The 14,129-nt window shown below is 41.3% G+C and overlaps 3 protein-coding genes across 3 annotated transcripts in view; 1 reads left to right on the forward strand and 2 right to left on the reverse strand.

Moving 5' to 3' along the window:
• The window catches only part of TNFAIP8L3 (TNF alpha induced protein 8 like 3), a 41,829-nt gene extending 34,539 nt beyond the window's left edge, over window positions 1–7,290 (forward strand). Inside the window, exon 2 of the mRNA XM_048956699.1 lies at window positions 4,332–7,290. Coding sequence (XP_048812656.1) covers window positions 4,332–4,894 — 563 coding nt within the window. The 3' untranslated portion in view covers window positions 4,895–7,290. The remainder of the gene's footprint in view (window positions 1–4,331) is intronic.
• Window positions 1–11,499, reverse strand: part of GLDN (gliomedin) — a 118,711-nt gene extending 107,212 nt beyond the window's left edge. Inside the window, exon 1 of the mRNA XM_048956692.1 lies at window positions 11,409–11,499. The gene's annotated coding sequence lies outside the window, so the exon portion shown is untranslated. The remainder of the gene's footprint in view (window positions 1–11,408) is intronic.
• The window catches only part of AP4E1 (adaptor related protein complex 4 subunit epsilon 1), a 61,010-nt gene that overhangs the window by 33,968 nt on the left and 12,913 nt on the right, over window positions 1–14,129 (reverse strand). The window contains exons 16-23 of the mRNA XM_048956658.1: window positions 13,986–14,121; window positions 13,530–13,785; window positions 12,547–13,107; window positions 11,997–12,181; window positions 11,409–11,566; window positions 5,893–11,067; window positions 4,266–4,363; window positions 178–3,721 (exon numbers count right to left, since the gene is read on the reverse strand). Of these exons, the coding sequence (XP_048812615.1) occupies window positions 10,907–11,067; window positions 11,409–11,566; window positions 11,997–12,181; window positions 12,547–13,107; window positions 13,530–13,785; window positions 13,986–14,121 (1,457 nt within the window). The 3' untranslated portion in view covers window positions 178–3,721; window positions 4,266–4,363; window positions 5,893–10,906. The remainder of the gene's footprint in view (window positions 1–177; window positions 3,722–4,265; window positions 4,364–5,892; window positions 11,068–11,408; window positions 11,567–11,996; window positions 12,182–12,546; window positions 13,108–13,529; window positions 13,786–13,985; window positions 14,122–14,129) is intronic.

Genomic DNA, 14,129 nt, shown 5'->3' on the forward strand with positions numbered 1-14,129 from the left:
TTCAGGAGTATTAAAAATAATTTAGCTTCCTCATCATCTTCATTCTCCTGCACACTTCCCTCTTTTTCAGTTCAAGATGCAGCCCTTCAGTAACATGCAGCACAGCTGCAAGGACCCGTCTGGACTCACATCATCTCCCAGCCCTACAGACCTCAGTACCTTCAGAGCCCTGCTCACCTCTATGGGGCTGGTATGGGCTCAGCAGGGATCCAGCAGCACAGAGCAGCGCAGCACAGGGCAGCCAGCATTTTAGCTCAGATTCAGGTACTCTCAGTTTCAAAGAGAGGTAACACACAGCTGCAGGTGGCATTGCTTCAGGTGAGGCAGAGGAGGCATTCAGTTAATTGATGGATCAGCACAAAAGCTGTAACAGGCACTATAGTAACAGCTCCCAGCGTCAGATACCCAATCTGACCTTCACAGGTGGGGCAAAACCAGATTGATTGCTTCATATCCTTTCTCTTCAAGCAAGCCGACATAATTTTTTAAATAGCACTTGGCAAACTCCACTTCTGCAGACCAGCTCTACTCCATACATTTTTACCTGCGAATGAACACTCTCTTCAGAGTTCAAGGAAATGCCACTTGAGCCTTTTGCCAGCAGTGAAAATATCTTAGCTGCAAAACTTTATTAAGGCTTTGGCTAAGTGGCTAATTAGATTCATCTGCTCAGGGTGGTTGTTTCCACGTCCTTATTTCCAGAAAGTGAGTTATGTTCTCTCCCATGCAAAGTGGGGGCATGTACTACGTCTGCTGTCACTTATGTAACGATTGAATGGATATTTACCAAAAAATACAGTCACTGAGCATTTGATTCTAGCCATTTTGTACTTGGTGCAGCCATCTGGAATCATATTATTTTGAGAATATTACAGATGCTCTTGCCTTTTAGGCTCAAAAACTCCTAAAATTCTTACAAAAATCTTATTTCCCCTCCCTAGAGCTGCCGAACTCTTTTCACACTTCTGTCATGAGGCAGTCCTGTTATCCAGCATCCCTGTTATTAGGGTTCGTGCATACGAGGCATCGCTGTGAGGGGCAGATGGTGGGATGGCGAGTTGTGCTCAGCACTGCTCTGCAGAGCTGGATGCAGGCTGTCCCCAGACTAGCACTGGTCAGGCTGTGGTGACCCCACCATGAAAATAGAGGTCTGTGGAGCTATGCAGAATGGTGCTGAGGGGTCAAATCCCTTTGCATGGCCTTTTGGAAGAGCTTTCATCATGCACGACTCATTGGGTGACTTAAAGAGAGGAAAAAAGACTTGAGGCAGAACTGGTCCGTTCTGGAATGAAAACTAAGACATCTGAATTTCTATAACAGGGACTAACCATTACCTTGCAAAGCACTGTGCTGGGAGGTTGGGTTTTCTTTTTTAGGTTTGGTGTAACGTTGTTGAATGCTAATAGCTTCTATAACGCTGTTTCTGATTTGTTTTGCTGTGTGAAAGAAAGCAGAAAATAGAAGCGCTGGCTGTAGGAGGCGAAGATGTTTAAAGAGAAATGTATTGCAGGAAGACTTCCACTGTAAACCTGCCGTGCTCAGAAGAGCCAGAATTTCACGCGGCACACCTCGTGTTGTCCAAAGAGCAGTGTCCAAATGCTCCTCGAGCTCCAGCAGCTCAGGGTCGTGCTCACTGCCCTGGGGAGCTGTTCTGTGCCCACCAGCCTCTGGTGCAGACCTTCCCTCCCCTCCACCCACCCCTCTGCAGCACAGCTCCGTGCTGTTCCCTCAGGCCGTCACCGCCCCAGACAGCAGAGCTCCCTGGCAGGAGCTGCAGCCTCCATAGGCCTCCCCTCAGCTCCTCTGCTCCGGGCTGAGCAAACCCAGGGACTTGGCCACTGCTCACACAGCACGCCCTCAGACCTTAAATGTTCTCCTAGCTCTTTGGCCACTCTCAAACAGTTTCATGTCCTTGTCAGCACAGGGACAGATGACTGGACTGGCAGCCGGTAGAGACAACACAGCAGTGGGATTGTCATAATGCAAGTAAATTAATATCCCAGAACTCCCCTGCAATTATTTGCAAGTTCTGATGAAAACAGATACTGAGCACCCGCATCCACTTAATTAATAGCAAACGCTTATTACAGAAACAGACACTAATATTCATCTTCCATTTTCCTTTGTCAAATGCACATAATTATTCATCACAGATACTATTTATATTCCAACACACTGCAATGTGAAAGAATGCTCTCATCCTGGTTTTATCATTTCTAGATTAAATCACCGTTTTTCTATTTCTTCCAGTCAGCAGACCAGGCCCACAATTTGCTCTCCCACTGACAGGCAATTCTTTCAAGCGCATTGAATCATGTTTTCCAGGTGGTGGCTCAGCTGAAATTAAAGGGCATTCTTTTGTACAGCTCACTAGTACAGATATAGTGCACAAGGAATGATGACAACTTCAATGTGACATTCTAGTGAGCTTGGAAAACAATTTAAACAGAACGATAAGGGGCTAAGACAAGGGGGAATGGTTTCAAACTAAGAGAGTGGAGGTTTACACTGGATATAAGGAAGAAGTCTTCTACAATAAGAGTGGTGAGGAGGTGGCACAGGTTGCCCAGAGAGGTGGTGGGTGCCCCGGCCCTGGAGACAGCCCACATCAGGCTGGAAGGACTTTATCAGCTGTAGGTGTCCCTGTTCATTGCAGGGGAGTTGAGCTGGATGGTCTCTGCGGGTCCCTTCCAACTCAGATAATTCTGTGACTCAAATTCCTGTATCTACTGCTGCCTCGTGGAATAAAGAAGAAAGCACCAAGAGGCTGTGGTGAAGCACAACAGTTGTGAGTGAGGGCCATGTGGAACACGGTACAGAGATATAGAAATCTGCACCCCCAGCCACTGACAGATCCCTGCTGCACAACTGAATTACAGCAGGCTGGTGCAGGCACTATTTATATGCTAATGGCTGGAAAAGGCCTAATGAGCTCAGGCTCCAAAATCAAATCAGCACTGGAACTTTTTTTAAATCTCTTAGCATTTAGGTTCCCCAGCAGCTGGCAAAGGGCCCAAGTGCTCTGTTCCTCACCTCACACCAAGGTCCCCAAGCTACACACATGCTCATCAGTGATGAAGTACCCTTGGAGCCAATGGGGATCCTGCTACATAGTTCTAAACTGGAGTCCATTTCAGATGAAATCTTTCCATTTCCTTTATTTTGTCCACGCAAAGTCCATGAAAAACAAACAACTTTAAGGTGAAAAGCAGAGGAAGGTCAAATTAATCACTACCAGTAGTATCATAGGATGGCTTGGATTAGAAGGGACGTCAAATATCATCTAGTTCCAACCCCTGTTATGGGGAGGGTTGCTAACACCAGATCAGCACTAGATCAGGTTGCCCACATCCCCACCCAGCCCAGCCTTGAACAGCTGTAGGGATGGGGGCATCCACAGCCTCACCATGAAAAACTTCTCCAACAGCTATTCTAGATCTCCTCTCCTGCAGTTTAAAGCCACTACCCACCCATGTTAAAGGTTGGTTTCCCTCCTGTTTATGAGCTCCTTTTAAACACTGGAGAGCCACTCTCAGGTCACCTCAGAACCTTCTCTTCTCCGGACTGAGCCCAGCTCCCTCAGCCTGTCTTTGTAGGAGAGGTGCTCCAGCCCTCTGGGTCGTGCTCGTGGTCCTCCCCTCCCCTTTATTGGATCAAGTCCAACAGCAGTAGCCACGTGCTGCACATGAACTGCATGCTCTGACACTGTCCTGAGTGAAACCTGCACAGACAGGTAAAAGAACAATGCAAGATATTTGTATTTATTGATGAACGTACAGAAAGTAGCTGAGGCATTTTCAGCTAGCAGAATCACATGTATTGAGGCAAACGAAACCGTATCCTAGAGTTTTGCAAGCCGATAGCAAATGAGAAAGGCATAGTTACTGGAGACGAAGCAAAACAAAAGCACATCTATGACTGCTGTAGTGGCCCGCACTGAGGGTGCTCAGACTGACCGCGGAGCAACAGTGCCTCCCAATGGCAAGAGGTAGAATTCCTTCAAGTTTGAGTAAATATTTGCAAATATTTCGTTTTTCTTATTTACATATATAGGCACATCAAGAGATCTCTCTACCAAGAAAGCTTTAACACAGAACTACTGACCAGAAAAAGCTCTGCTGCTAGTGAACCAGTGGCTAGCAGTGACCTGGCCTGGGGATCCCCCACCAAGACATCCAGTCCTCCATTTGTAAGAAAAAAACCTCAGTGACAGCAAGACCTGAAACATGGTTAACACTTAAACACACGGGCACTGCTTTTCTTACCTGATGGTAAAAACGATTCACCAAGTAAAATTAACATTTTCCCTCTTTTCTGCTATCCTGAAACAGGTCCTGATTGTTTCAGTTCCAAGAATCTTGCACTGCAAGCCCAGAAAAAGATCCTGAGTAAAATGGCAACCAAAACCATGGCTAACATGCTCATCGATGACACAAGCAGTGAAATCTTTGATGAGCTGTACAAGGTAACAAAGGAACATACCAGAAACAAAAAGGAAGCCCATAAAATTATGAAAGACCTGATTAAAGTGGCAATAAAAATTGGGATCCTCTATCGAAATAATCAGTTCAACCACGAAGAGATGGAAATTGTAGACAAGTTCAGGAAGAAGCTGAATCAAACTGCCATGACAATTGTCAGTTTCTATGAGGTAGAATACACTTTTGACAGAAATGTTCTTGCAGAACTCCTGAATGAGTGTAAAGACCTTGTGCATGAACTGGTAGATCGGCACCTGACACCGAAATCCCACGGGCGCATCAACCACGTCTTCAATCACTTTGCAGATGTGGAATTTCTAACTGCCCTGTACAGCCTGGATGGGGATTGTCGGCCATACCTCAAAAAGATCTGCGATGGCATCAACAAACTACTTGATGAGAAGATCCTTTGAAACTGTGCTCGGAAGCAAGAAACCAGCCAAAAAACTTCTGCCTAGAACTGGCCGCCCTTCATGAGCCACGGTGAGCATGAGAGCATCCTTCCTGCTCTTCTTACTGCAGTCTCCAGCAGGAGCCAGAGGTGCTCACTTGGCACACGATGAAGGGAAAAACCTAATCCAGAAAGCTATCAGTTTTAATGTTTTGTTCACAGATAACTGAGTCTTTTCCAAGGTGTGGCATGAAAAAAAACTGCTGATATATATTGTTCAGAAATAGATTGCTGTACATCATGATCTTACTAGCTTTGTGGTCAAGGCTGAACACGTGAAAAGAAAGTAAGCTCAAAAGCATGGCTGTGTTAAAATAGGTGATGGCAAAAGAGCAATGCATGGAATTTACCCAGACTGCCCTTGGTGTGTGTGTTTTTACTATTCCAACAGCAAGTGAAAAGGCTTAGAAGGTAAGGCTGTGATGCGTTAAGCTCCTTTTAAAATGATCAGGAATCAGTGTGAGACTGCATCTCTGAATTCACATGGTATTTAAGTCTATTTAGGAATAATAAATAATACAAACAAGTAAATCAGAATAAAATTTAAAGAGCTGCTCTATGAAACAATATTTCCATTAGAAATTTTTGGCTTATACTGAAAAAAAGCTTCACATGAATTTTGAAGAACAGCTCAGTGATTGAAGCTCAAAGGCAATCAAGAAAAAACATAAAGTAGTTCCTGAATTCTCCCAGTCTCAGGTGCTGCGTATTTGATAACGTTGGATGAATTCAGGCTGGAGATGCTGCTGCTCTTTGCATTCACACTGTTCTGTCAGAGCAAAATATTCCTTGTGAACATTTTGCACTTTTGAAGAGGAACACAATTAAGTAACCACTTGCTGTACAAAGCAACATTAACATCTCATATCCTCAATAGATAACATTCAGCCTCAGTAAAGCTCTCATTTTAATGTGTCCATAGTATCAATTTGTGCCAACAATGACAAAAAAGAACCCCACCTGCTTTGCTCACAGTGCCATCTGAGTGCAGTATGTCCACAGCCCTTTGAAGAGAACGCTACCAACTCTGGTGAGCTTCGTAAACAACCCATTGGTTCAGAGTGTTCTGCTTTTTTTGTTTTTAAGCAAAACGCACCGCTGTCCTGAAACAAAAGATATTTTGCAAAGAAATACTGGTTTCTGTCAAGTTTTGCTATCATTAAGGAAGAGAACCAGAGCAGATAAGCCAGCTTGCTGCTTGCAGAACCTTACAGCTGGGTTGATGCTGGCTGACCCTACGTAAAGGAAGCATGTGCAGAAATCTCTCCTTGCCCCCTGCCTCTGACCTCTCAGACTCACCTCAGTCTGCCAAGACATTCAGTGTCATGGGGTTTCTCCATTCTCATGACACGGCAGACACTCCCATATATTTGAAAGCCATCCCTCCCTAAGGAGAACTTCCAAGCACTGTCACCTATTACTTCACGACAACAACAGAAATTGTTGTCCCATTTAAAATCTTAAATACAGAGGTAAATTCTGTTCTTCTGCCTTTTCTCACTCTGAGAATAATTGCTGTACTTCCCTACATACAGCTGAGAATACACATACCTCAACTATGTGTATTCTCTGCAGTTGTGCTAGAAGCATCCATTCCCAAAAGAATGCATTTCGAAGCAAGTGAAAATGGCAGCACAAAACATTACTAGAGCAGTTTGGTATCGATGTAATTCTCCATCATGTTTCCTTCAACCATGAAGAGTATATTCAGCAGCAGTGAATACAGACTATTCCTTTACAACTCAGCGTGGGAATGAGATATGAACTTTTGGGACTGGAAGTCTGTTAAGATTTGCCTTACAAGGTTGCAAGTTTCCACATTTGCAGAGTCATATTTACACACACCATTAGCTGCTTTCTTTCTCAGAGCACGTACCTGTCAACCAATGCTTATGAACCACAGTTATTACATCCAGAACTCCTGTTCCAGTGCACAGGTCACATCTGTGTGTTTGTTTCTCCTGTAGCAAATATGTCAGTTTGGTTGGTTGTTTGGATTTCTTTTTTTTTTTTTTTTTAAGCCAGAGCAAAAGATTATTCAACACTGAAGATGTCCAAAGCAAAAGGGATATCCTGTATACGTGAATTTTTGTGTTTTGCAAGTGCTGATGTTCCAGATTCTGATATTTTAGACGAGCCAGCTGAACACCTGTCATCTTATTTATAAATCAGAGTAGCCTTAAGGAAAGAAGATGTTTTTTAGTATTTATCATACTTGCATATCCAGTATATTCACTGTTTACTTTTGTACTAGTAGCTTGCTATGTAACAACATTGCTAAACACTGGCAATGGTCATCTTAAGTATATGATGTATTATCATATTCGTGGATTAAAAAATGTGTGATTACTGCCCTTTTTTCTTTCACTTGATTTCTTTGTTCTACTACCCAAAGTAAACTGAAATTGAAATTAGTTCCTTCCTAAGAGGAAGGAATTGGTTTAATCTTGTCATCTTCAATGTTTGCAACTCTTTGAAGACCACGTTTTGTGAATGTAGGAGGAACGAACATGGACAAATTAGGTGTTTAAAAGAAAACTGGAAAGCAGCGACAAAGGAAATCCCCATTTTTCAGACTCCTCCATCATTAGCACTTGAGCTAACTATGACACTGCTCCATCCATCCTGCAGTATGGCTCAGGGGCTTTCAGCCTAAGAACCTCCCTGCAAACCACATGGAGGACCTGCCTTCAGGGCCCAGCCTCTCCTCAGTCAGAGCCAAGAAGGTACCTCTGTGCAAGGCCCACAGCAGCTGTAACATGCCTAAGACCCAGCTCTTTAGCAAGCGTGCCTTGCAACTGTTTCATTATTTGATTTAGTTCCTATTTAGCTACCTGTGATTTAAGTTAGAAGACATTCCTGGCACAATTCAAATTCCAGTAAAACACTGCTCTTAGGTTAATTTTATTAGTCATACCATGGCAGGACTTGATATTCTCTGCTTCATCACTGCCAACTTTATAACACAGAAACATTAATACTGAAGAAATCCTCAAGAGTGACTGCATTTGGCATCCTAATGAAGTTGCAGATGTACCACAGAACAGTACATTGCACTGAACGTGAAATCTTATTTGTGTTGAAGAAACACTCTCATAGAAAGGCATATTAAATGACTGACCCTGAAAAGACCAAGAGGTAAAACACAACTTCCTCTTACCACAGCAACAGAACTGCGAAAGCAAGCCTTACCCTGCATGACCCCAGCAGGCCTACTTCTATTTTTACCAGCTATGATACACACCTCAGATCCAGAAAAAGACACCTCCTTGTCACACAGATAATACAGCCTGAGGGCTGGATGGTGGATGGACAGCACTCACTAGGAGGAAGTTTCTATCTTCCCAATATGTAAAAAACATCAGGCAATATCATTTCCAAGCTACTTGCAAACACAGAAGGCCCTGAAGACAGTGCTATTCCTTACATAAATTTATCCTAGTTCCTCACAGGAGGGGCAGGGAATACCTAACAAAGTACTTTCACCAATTTTGACTCTGTCATTAAAAATACTTGAAAATACTTTGGCAACAGGAGAAGCTGATAAAAACAGGAAAAATACTGTTCCCATACAACTTCTCTGTTGACTCCAAAAATGTCCTGAACTCTAAGATGCCTGCAGCACACCACAGTGAAACAGTGAAACCTCCTGGTACCTCAGGCTCTCCAAAATGCTGTTAATCCACCTGCTCAGAAAGTCACTACACTCAGAGCAGCCACCAGTTGTCCTTGAAAGTAAAAGTCTTCATGCTAATTAGATCACACGCTCACAGTTCCTTCTAGCCCACTTCTACACATCTTATTTCACTTTCCCAGAAATCACATTAATCCTTCAAGAAAGAAAGGAAACCAAGTCACACACACTCCCTAAGTAAAAAATCCCTGCATTTTTCACACCTACCATCATTAATAACTCCATACCAGAAGTGGACAGCATCACTGCTTCGCCCAGTCACGCACTGGGGGTGAAGGTTAAGGACAGAAAATACCACTTCAACTATGAACAAGGCTTCACACTGCTGCATTCTGGTGATATTTGCAGGGCACCAAACAAACTGATTACTTCTTCATTAAACTACAAGAAACATAAAGACTGTGAGAGATTAAGAAAATTATAGCTGGGCATTCTAGAAATAAAGACTAATAGGTACAAATTCTGCAAAACCCTTTATGTGATATAAGCATAATTCTCTTAGAACTGCATATTTATAGCTTACCATACATTATCATACAGTGGAAAAGGTCAGAGAGCATTTACACGAGTTATAGAAGGCATTGCTTTTTCTCTTTTTTAAACACTAGACCAAACAACTGAAATGCTGACATGGTTTAAATGCATAGGCCAAAAACATACTTTCATTACATTTCACATAATTAGAAAAGTCCAACTGCATAACAGAAGTCAGATTTACCAGCAGAAAAATCATTTGCTGGAGATTATCCCACTATCAATCCATTCCCACCTATATAAACTTTCTTAAGTGACAAGTAAACATTAAAGTACGCAGAACATTAAATATATTTACAGGTTCAGTGCACTTAGATTTCTCAACAAGGTACTGAAACGGCAATAGAAAAAGGAGCTTCACTTTGACAATACAAACAGCATGACTTAAAGAAAAAAAGGAACCATCAGCACGTTAACATTGTTACGGTGATTTCACAAACATTTACCAAAACACAGCAAACAGTGCTTTATTTTCCTTTCCAACCAGTGCTTATTGGGTAAGAATCAACTAAAAGTTAAAACTTCCTTGTTAATATTCAGTTTCATATTAACATTCATGAAAGCGAGAATCCTACCACAGACATCATTTACATAACTTCTGAGCCATCCGGACAATTTTCGTGTTCTTAAATAAAACCACAGAAGATATATATACTTTTTATAGTATTAAAGATTTCATATATTGTCTAAATAAATTGAGAATGTTGGGTTTTCAAGGCTGTTAAGTTATTACTGGAAGAGGAGGAAACGATACAAACACATTCATCGTAAACACTGGACCAACTCAGAGCTCATATGCCTTACTGCAGCTCCCAGGCACGCACACACAGTACAGCCACATCTGTCATATTGAAGCTATTCATAATTAGAAAATGTAAATGAAGTTTTCATCACATGAATTTTCTTGGACAGAGAATCTAGCCATATTAAATATAAGGTGTCTGAAAGGCACCTCCATGATCTCAGACTTGATCCATATGAAACATCTCAGATGTGGCTCAAACACTGGGGTGCTGCTGACCCCTAAGGAAAGGGAATGGGACTGGAACATGGACAAAGAACTGCAGACAGGAAGTCACTGAAGAGTCTTACATCCCATCCCATGAGATGCTTTCAACACAATTTCACATGCCTGTCTCCTACCAAGATGTTTCCACTTACATACTTCAGTGCTAAGCCAAGATCATGGCAGGTGCATTACTCATTAAAACTCCCATTTTTAAAATATTTAATAGCTTTTGTTGCTACATAGGTTACTCTGTACCACCACCAATGTGGGACTCGTTGCCACCAGCAGTGCTTATAAAACAATTTTAGAAAAATTTAAGATAATCAAATGAACCTGGCAAGTGTTCAAGTCTGAGTGCATAAAAGAGATCTGTTTGCTTTAAAACCATGTTTAGGTAACTGCTACGAAGAATGACTGTTGACACCTACAAAAGCTGCATAATGAAAGTAAGTACTTTCAGTCATTTACAACAAAAGAAATTTACATTTCAGTTGAACAGATAACAGTACTTTATGGATTATTTGGTAGTCACTGTACAGTCCTGAGCACGTTTTTGCAGGCATATTTTAGGTCATCATCCTTCCCTCTCAAGTCCAAGACTAGTGCCAGCTGGAAGAAAGTTGTGAATACTTCTGAGAAGCATACCTTAAATTCACTTTGGTAATTACCAGCGTAACTCTATAAATCCTTCACTTCCTTTTTGCACCCCAAATAGATTAAGGCAGGTACTATTGTTATCAGGATTCTTCCATCACCTTTTGACACTGATAGAGCAAACCATCTGGAAGAGCAGAACAAGGTGATCTGAACCACAAAGCCAGCATCCCTGAGTGAGTACGACAGTGCAGCAGACATGGCACAGATGGAAGCAGCTGGCATGCCAGTATTCCCTCATTACCTTAAAATAACAGAAGCCACAGGATAAAAAGTGAAGTAACAATTAGATACAGCTATAGCATCATTCACAAACCTCTGATTTTTTTCCCCACAAACATTTGTATCTTTTCCAGACCTCTTCAGTATGCTTACAAGTTTGCCCCCTTTAAAATGTACTGTTTGTTTCACAATTATACAGCAACCTTTGCACAGAGCTGAGTAAAGCCAATAAAATCCTTGTATGTCCCTGTGTTTACCATGCTCCCAGATGTTCAGTTTTGAAGTGTAAGGTACCTGTTTCCATGTATTTATTTCTCTAGAAAAATAAGTTAGTGAACAATCTTACAGCATACCTGCACTCACCTATAATATCAACAATGTGGAGTTTCAGCTTTTGATGCAGTACACTCAGAGCTGCTGAGAAGGAATCCTGAGAGGATGGAATTTTAATATTCTGTTTCACATCATTGGAAAGAGACAACCACAGCTTCCCAAAGTCTTCTGTAGTCATTTCCATTGGCCTAAAGTTCACCACAGATCACAGTAAGATAAGGTACATTAATCAGAATAAATCTGGTGTCCTAAAAAAGATTCTATATACAAAACTTTCTGAATAGAGCAAACATCAAACAAGTGCAGAGTAGTTTAAGTAAACCCCTGCTCTTCAAAACTTATCATTAAAGCTTCTGTATCTTGCTTTAGGTTTCTAAATTAAAATACAGATTCTATTTATGCAAAAGATCTCCCTAGTTTTGTTGGGTTTTTTTGTTTGTTTGGTTGGTTTTTTTTAAGCATGAAATTAACAAATTACTATTATTAAAAGTCTAATTACATTAAAACCAATGAACTCAAGATGAAGCCTTGTGCTTTCATAACCAATACTTAAGACAATCCCGCACTGTCCAGTATTCAATTGAATATACACATCTTTAAAACTGCAGTTTTGCTTACCTGATGAAATCCAGCAATGATAAAGGTACTGAAAATTCAAGGCGAGTTTCCATTTCTGACTGGTAATTAACAAAGCCAGAAATAACTCCCTGTGTACAGACTCTGTCCATGCACACACACCTCTGACAACATCCCATGCTCTGAGCTTCAATCACAGAAAACTGGCAGGCAGGGCTCTCCAGAATCTGCATCATTTTTCAAGAGAAACAGAATCTTAGTGTCACTGATTAGACTTGCATTCACTTTCAAACTAAAGGAAGTGAATTCAGAAGTGAGAAATTCATATGTATTTCTTACAGAAGCACGCAGCAGGAAATCAAATCAAGATGAATAAGAGAAATGATGCAACATGTACATATCAACTCACATTTTAACTTTAGTACAGAGATTTGTCATTATCTTTTAGAAGCCTAGTAGTCATATCACAGGCTTGAAGGAAATGCTTAGAGAAAAAAGAATGTCTACTATATTGAACTAAATACCACAAACTTAAACGCACATGAAACAAAAACTTGCAAGTAAATCTGAAACACGATGGAAAGTTTCTTACCTGAAAATGTTCTTCTTTTTCAAACACTACATTCACAGCCTTAAGTGCAGACGTGTTTTTATTTGAAACAAACACAACGAGCAGCAAAGAGTCAGCTTTCCACACCTTACATAAATACAGGGCTAAGGCATCACTCTGACAAAGTTCTGCTACTTCAGAGTGAGGGAGTTCTTCCAGTTCTCCTGCTAAGGAAGGGAGCAGCACTGTTTTATTGGCATTTTCACACTGAGAACTCTGAGAAGGCTGAAGAATTTCAATATTACTATCAGCAAACAAAGACAATGGGGACAGTCTACTATCTGAAAGCTTGTCATCCAGCCCATGCTGTTTTACAGACTGAAGTGTTTCTTCCACAGTATCTGAAGAACAAAGGGAAGGTTTCCTTAATGTTGTGCGTTTATCTCCATCACACTCTTCTTTAGTAACAGGGACAGTATCAAGTAAGGGACCAAAATGTGAGGCAGCCCTATTTTGCATATCCAATGCCTCCTCATTACTTTGGGTTTCATCTATCTTTGATTTTCTTTTGAACTTCTGAGTAGATAAATCCACTTTCCCCATCTGAAAAGAAAGAAGGAAAATTGAACATGGAAGGAGCTTCTACCAATAAGCTCTGTAAATGTTAACACTGAAACAGAAGGAACAAGGACAAGTAACAACCAACAAAATTAATGAAAGAACAGCTCTTAGGGAAGTGTAACAAACTGGTAACAAAACCTGAAGCACAGTAGGTAAGAAGAAGGAAGTTCTACTGAATGGAATCTACTCTGGATATTGATCAAGCAATTTCAAATCTGTTTCATGCTTAACAAATGATCAGACTACAATGGTAACTTCCAATAGTTTTCCAGTGTCTTGGTGTCATCTGTCTAGTTCTACCAAAAAAAATGTCCATTTGATCTCCATATCCATATAAGTATTTCTAATTGTAAATAAGGTTATATACAAACTTTTAACTGGCAAGTCACAGCTGAACCACTTACCAGGCTGACACCAGTGTTTGATCCCAGCCCAACAAACAGTGTTGATGCCAGCTGCTGCTTTTCTTTTTCTTCCTCAGAGAGGCTGGAAACTTGATCAGACTGTGACACGGGACATTCAGCCACCCGTCCTGCTAATAAGCTGCTACACGACACAGTCTGTGGCTCATCTTCTTTCCCTACTTTGCTTTCTTTTTTTGGAAGATAACCTTCTTTGCCCCAGAGCTTCCTTACTCCTTCCAGTTTCAGAGTATTTGTCCTAAAAGAGGGGGGAAAAAACAAACAGGATAAGCTATGTGAACATCGTGCTCATAAAAGCATGCCAACACTCTGCTTTAAACACCATTTGCCACTTTGGCACTTTAATTTACATAGTGAATAATGGAGTACAAGAGAACGCTTTCCAATCTGTGGAAGTTCATGAAGAACATACTTCATTTTAGAAACAAATTAACTCACTCTTTATGCCCCATCTCAGCACTGTTACCAGACGTATCAGAACCAAACGATAAGCCAGTGGGGGACTGTCTGCCAGCCATACCAGCCGAGGACACACTTGAAGCAAAGGACAATCCATAAGGTTCAAAATTCAGAGCTGCAATA

Source organism: Lagopus muta, chromosome 10, assembly GCF_023343835.1.
Source record: "Lagopus muta isolate bLagMut1 chromosome 10, bLagMut1 primary, whole genome shotgun sequence".
Classification (NCBI taxonomy): domain Eukaryota; kingdom Metazoa; phylum Chordata; class Aves; order Galliformes; family Phasianidae; genus Lagopus; species Lagopus muta.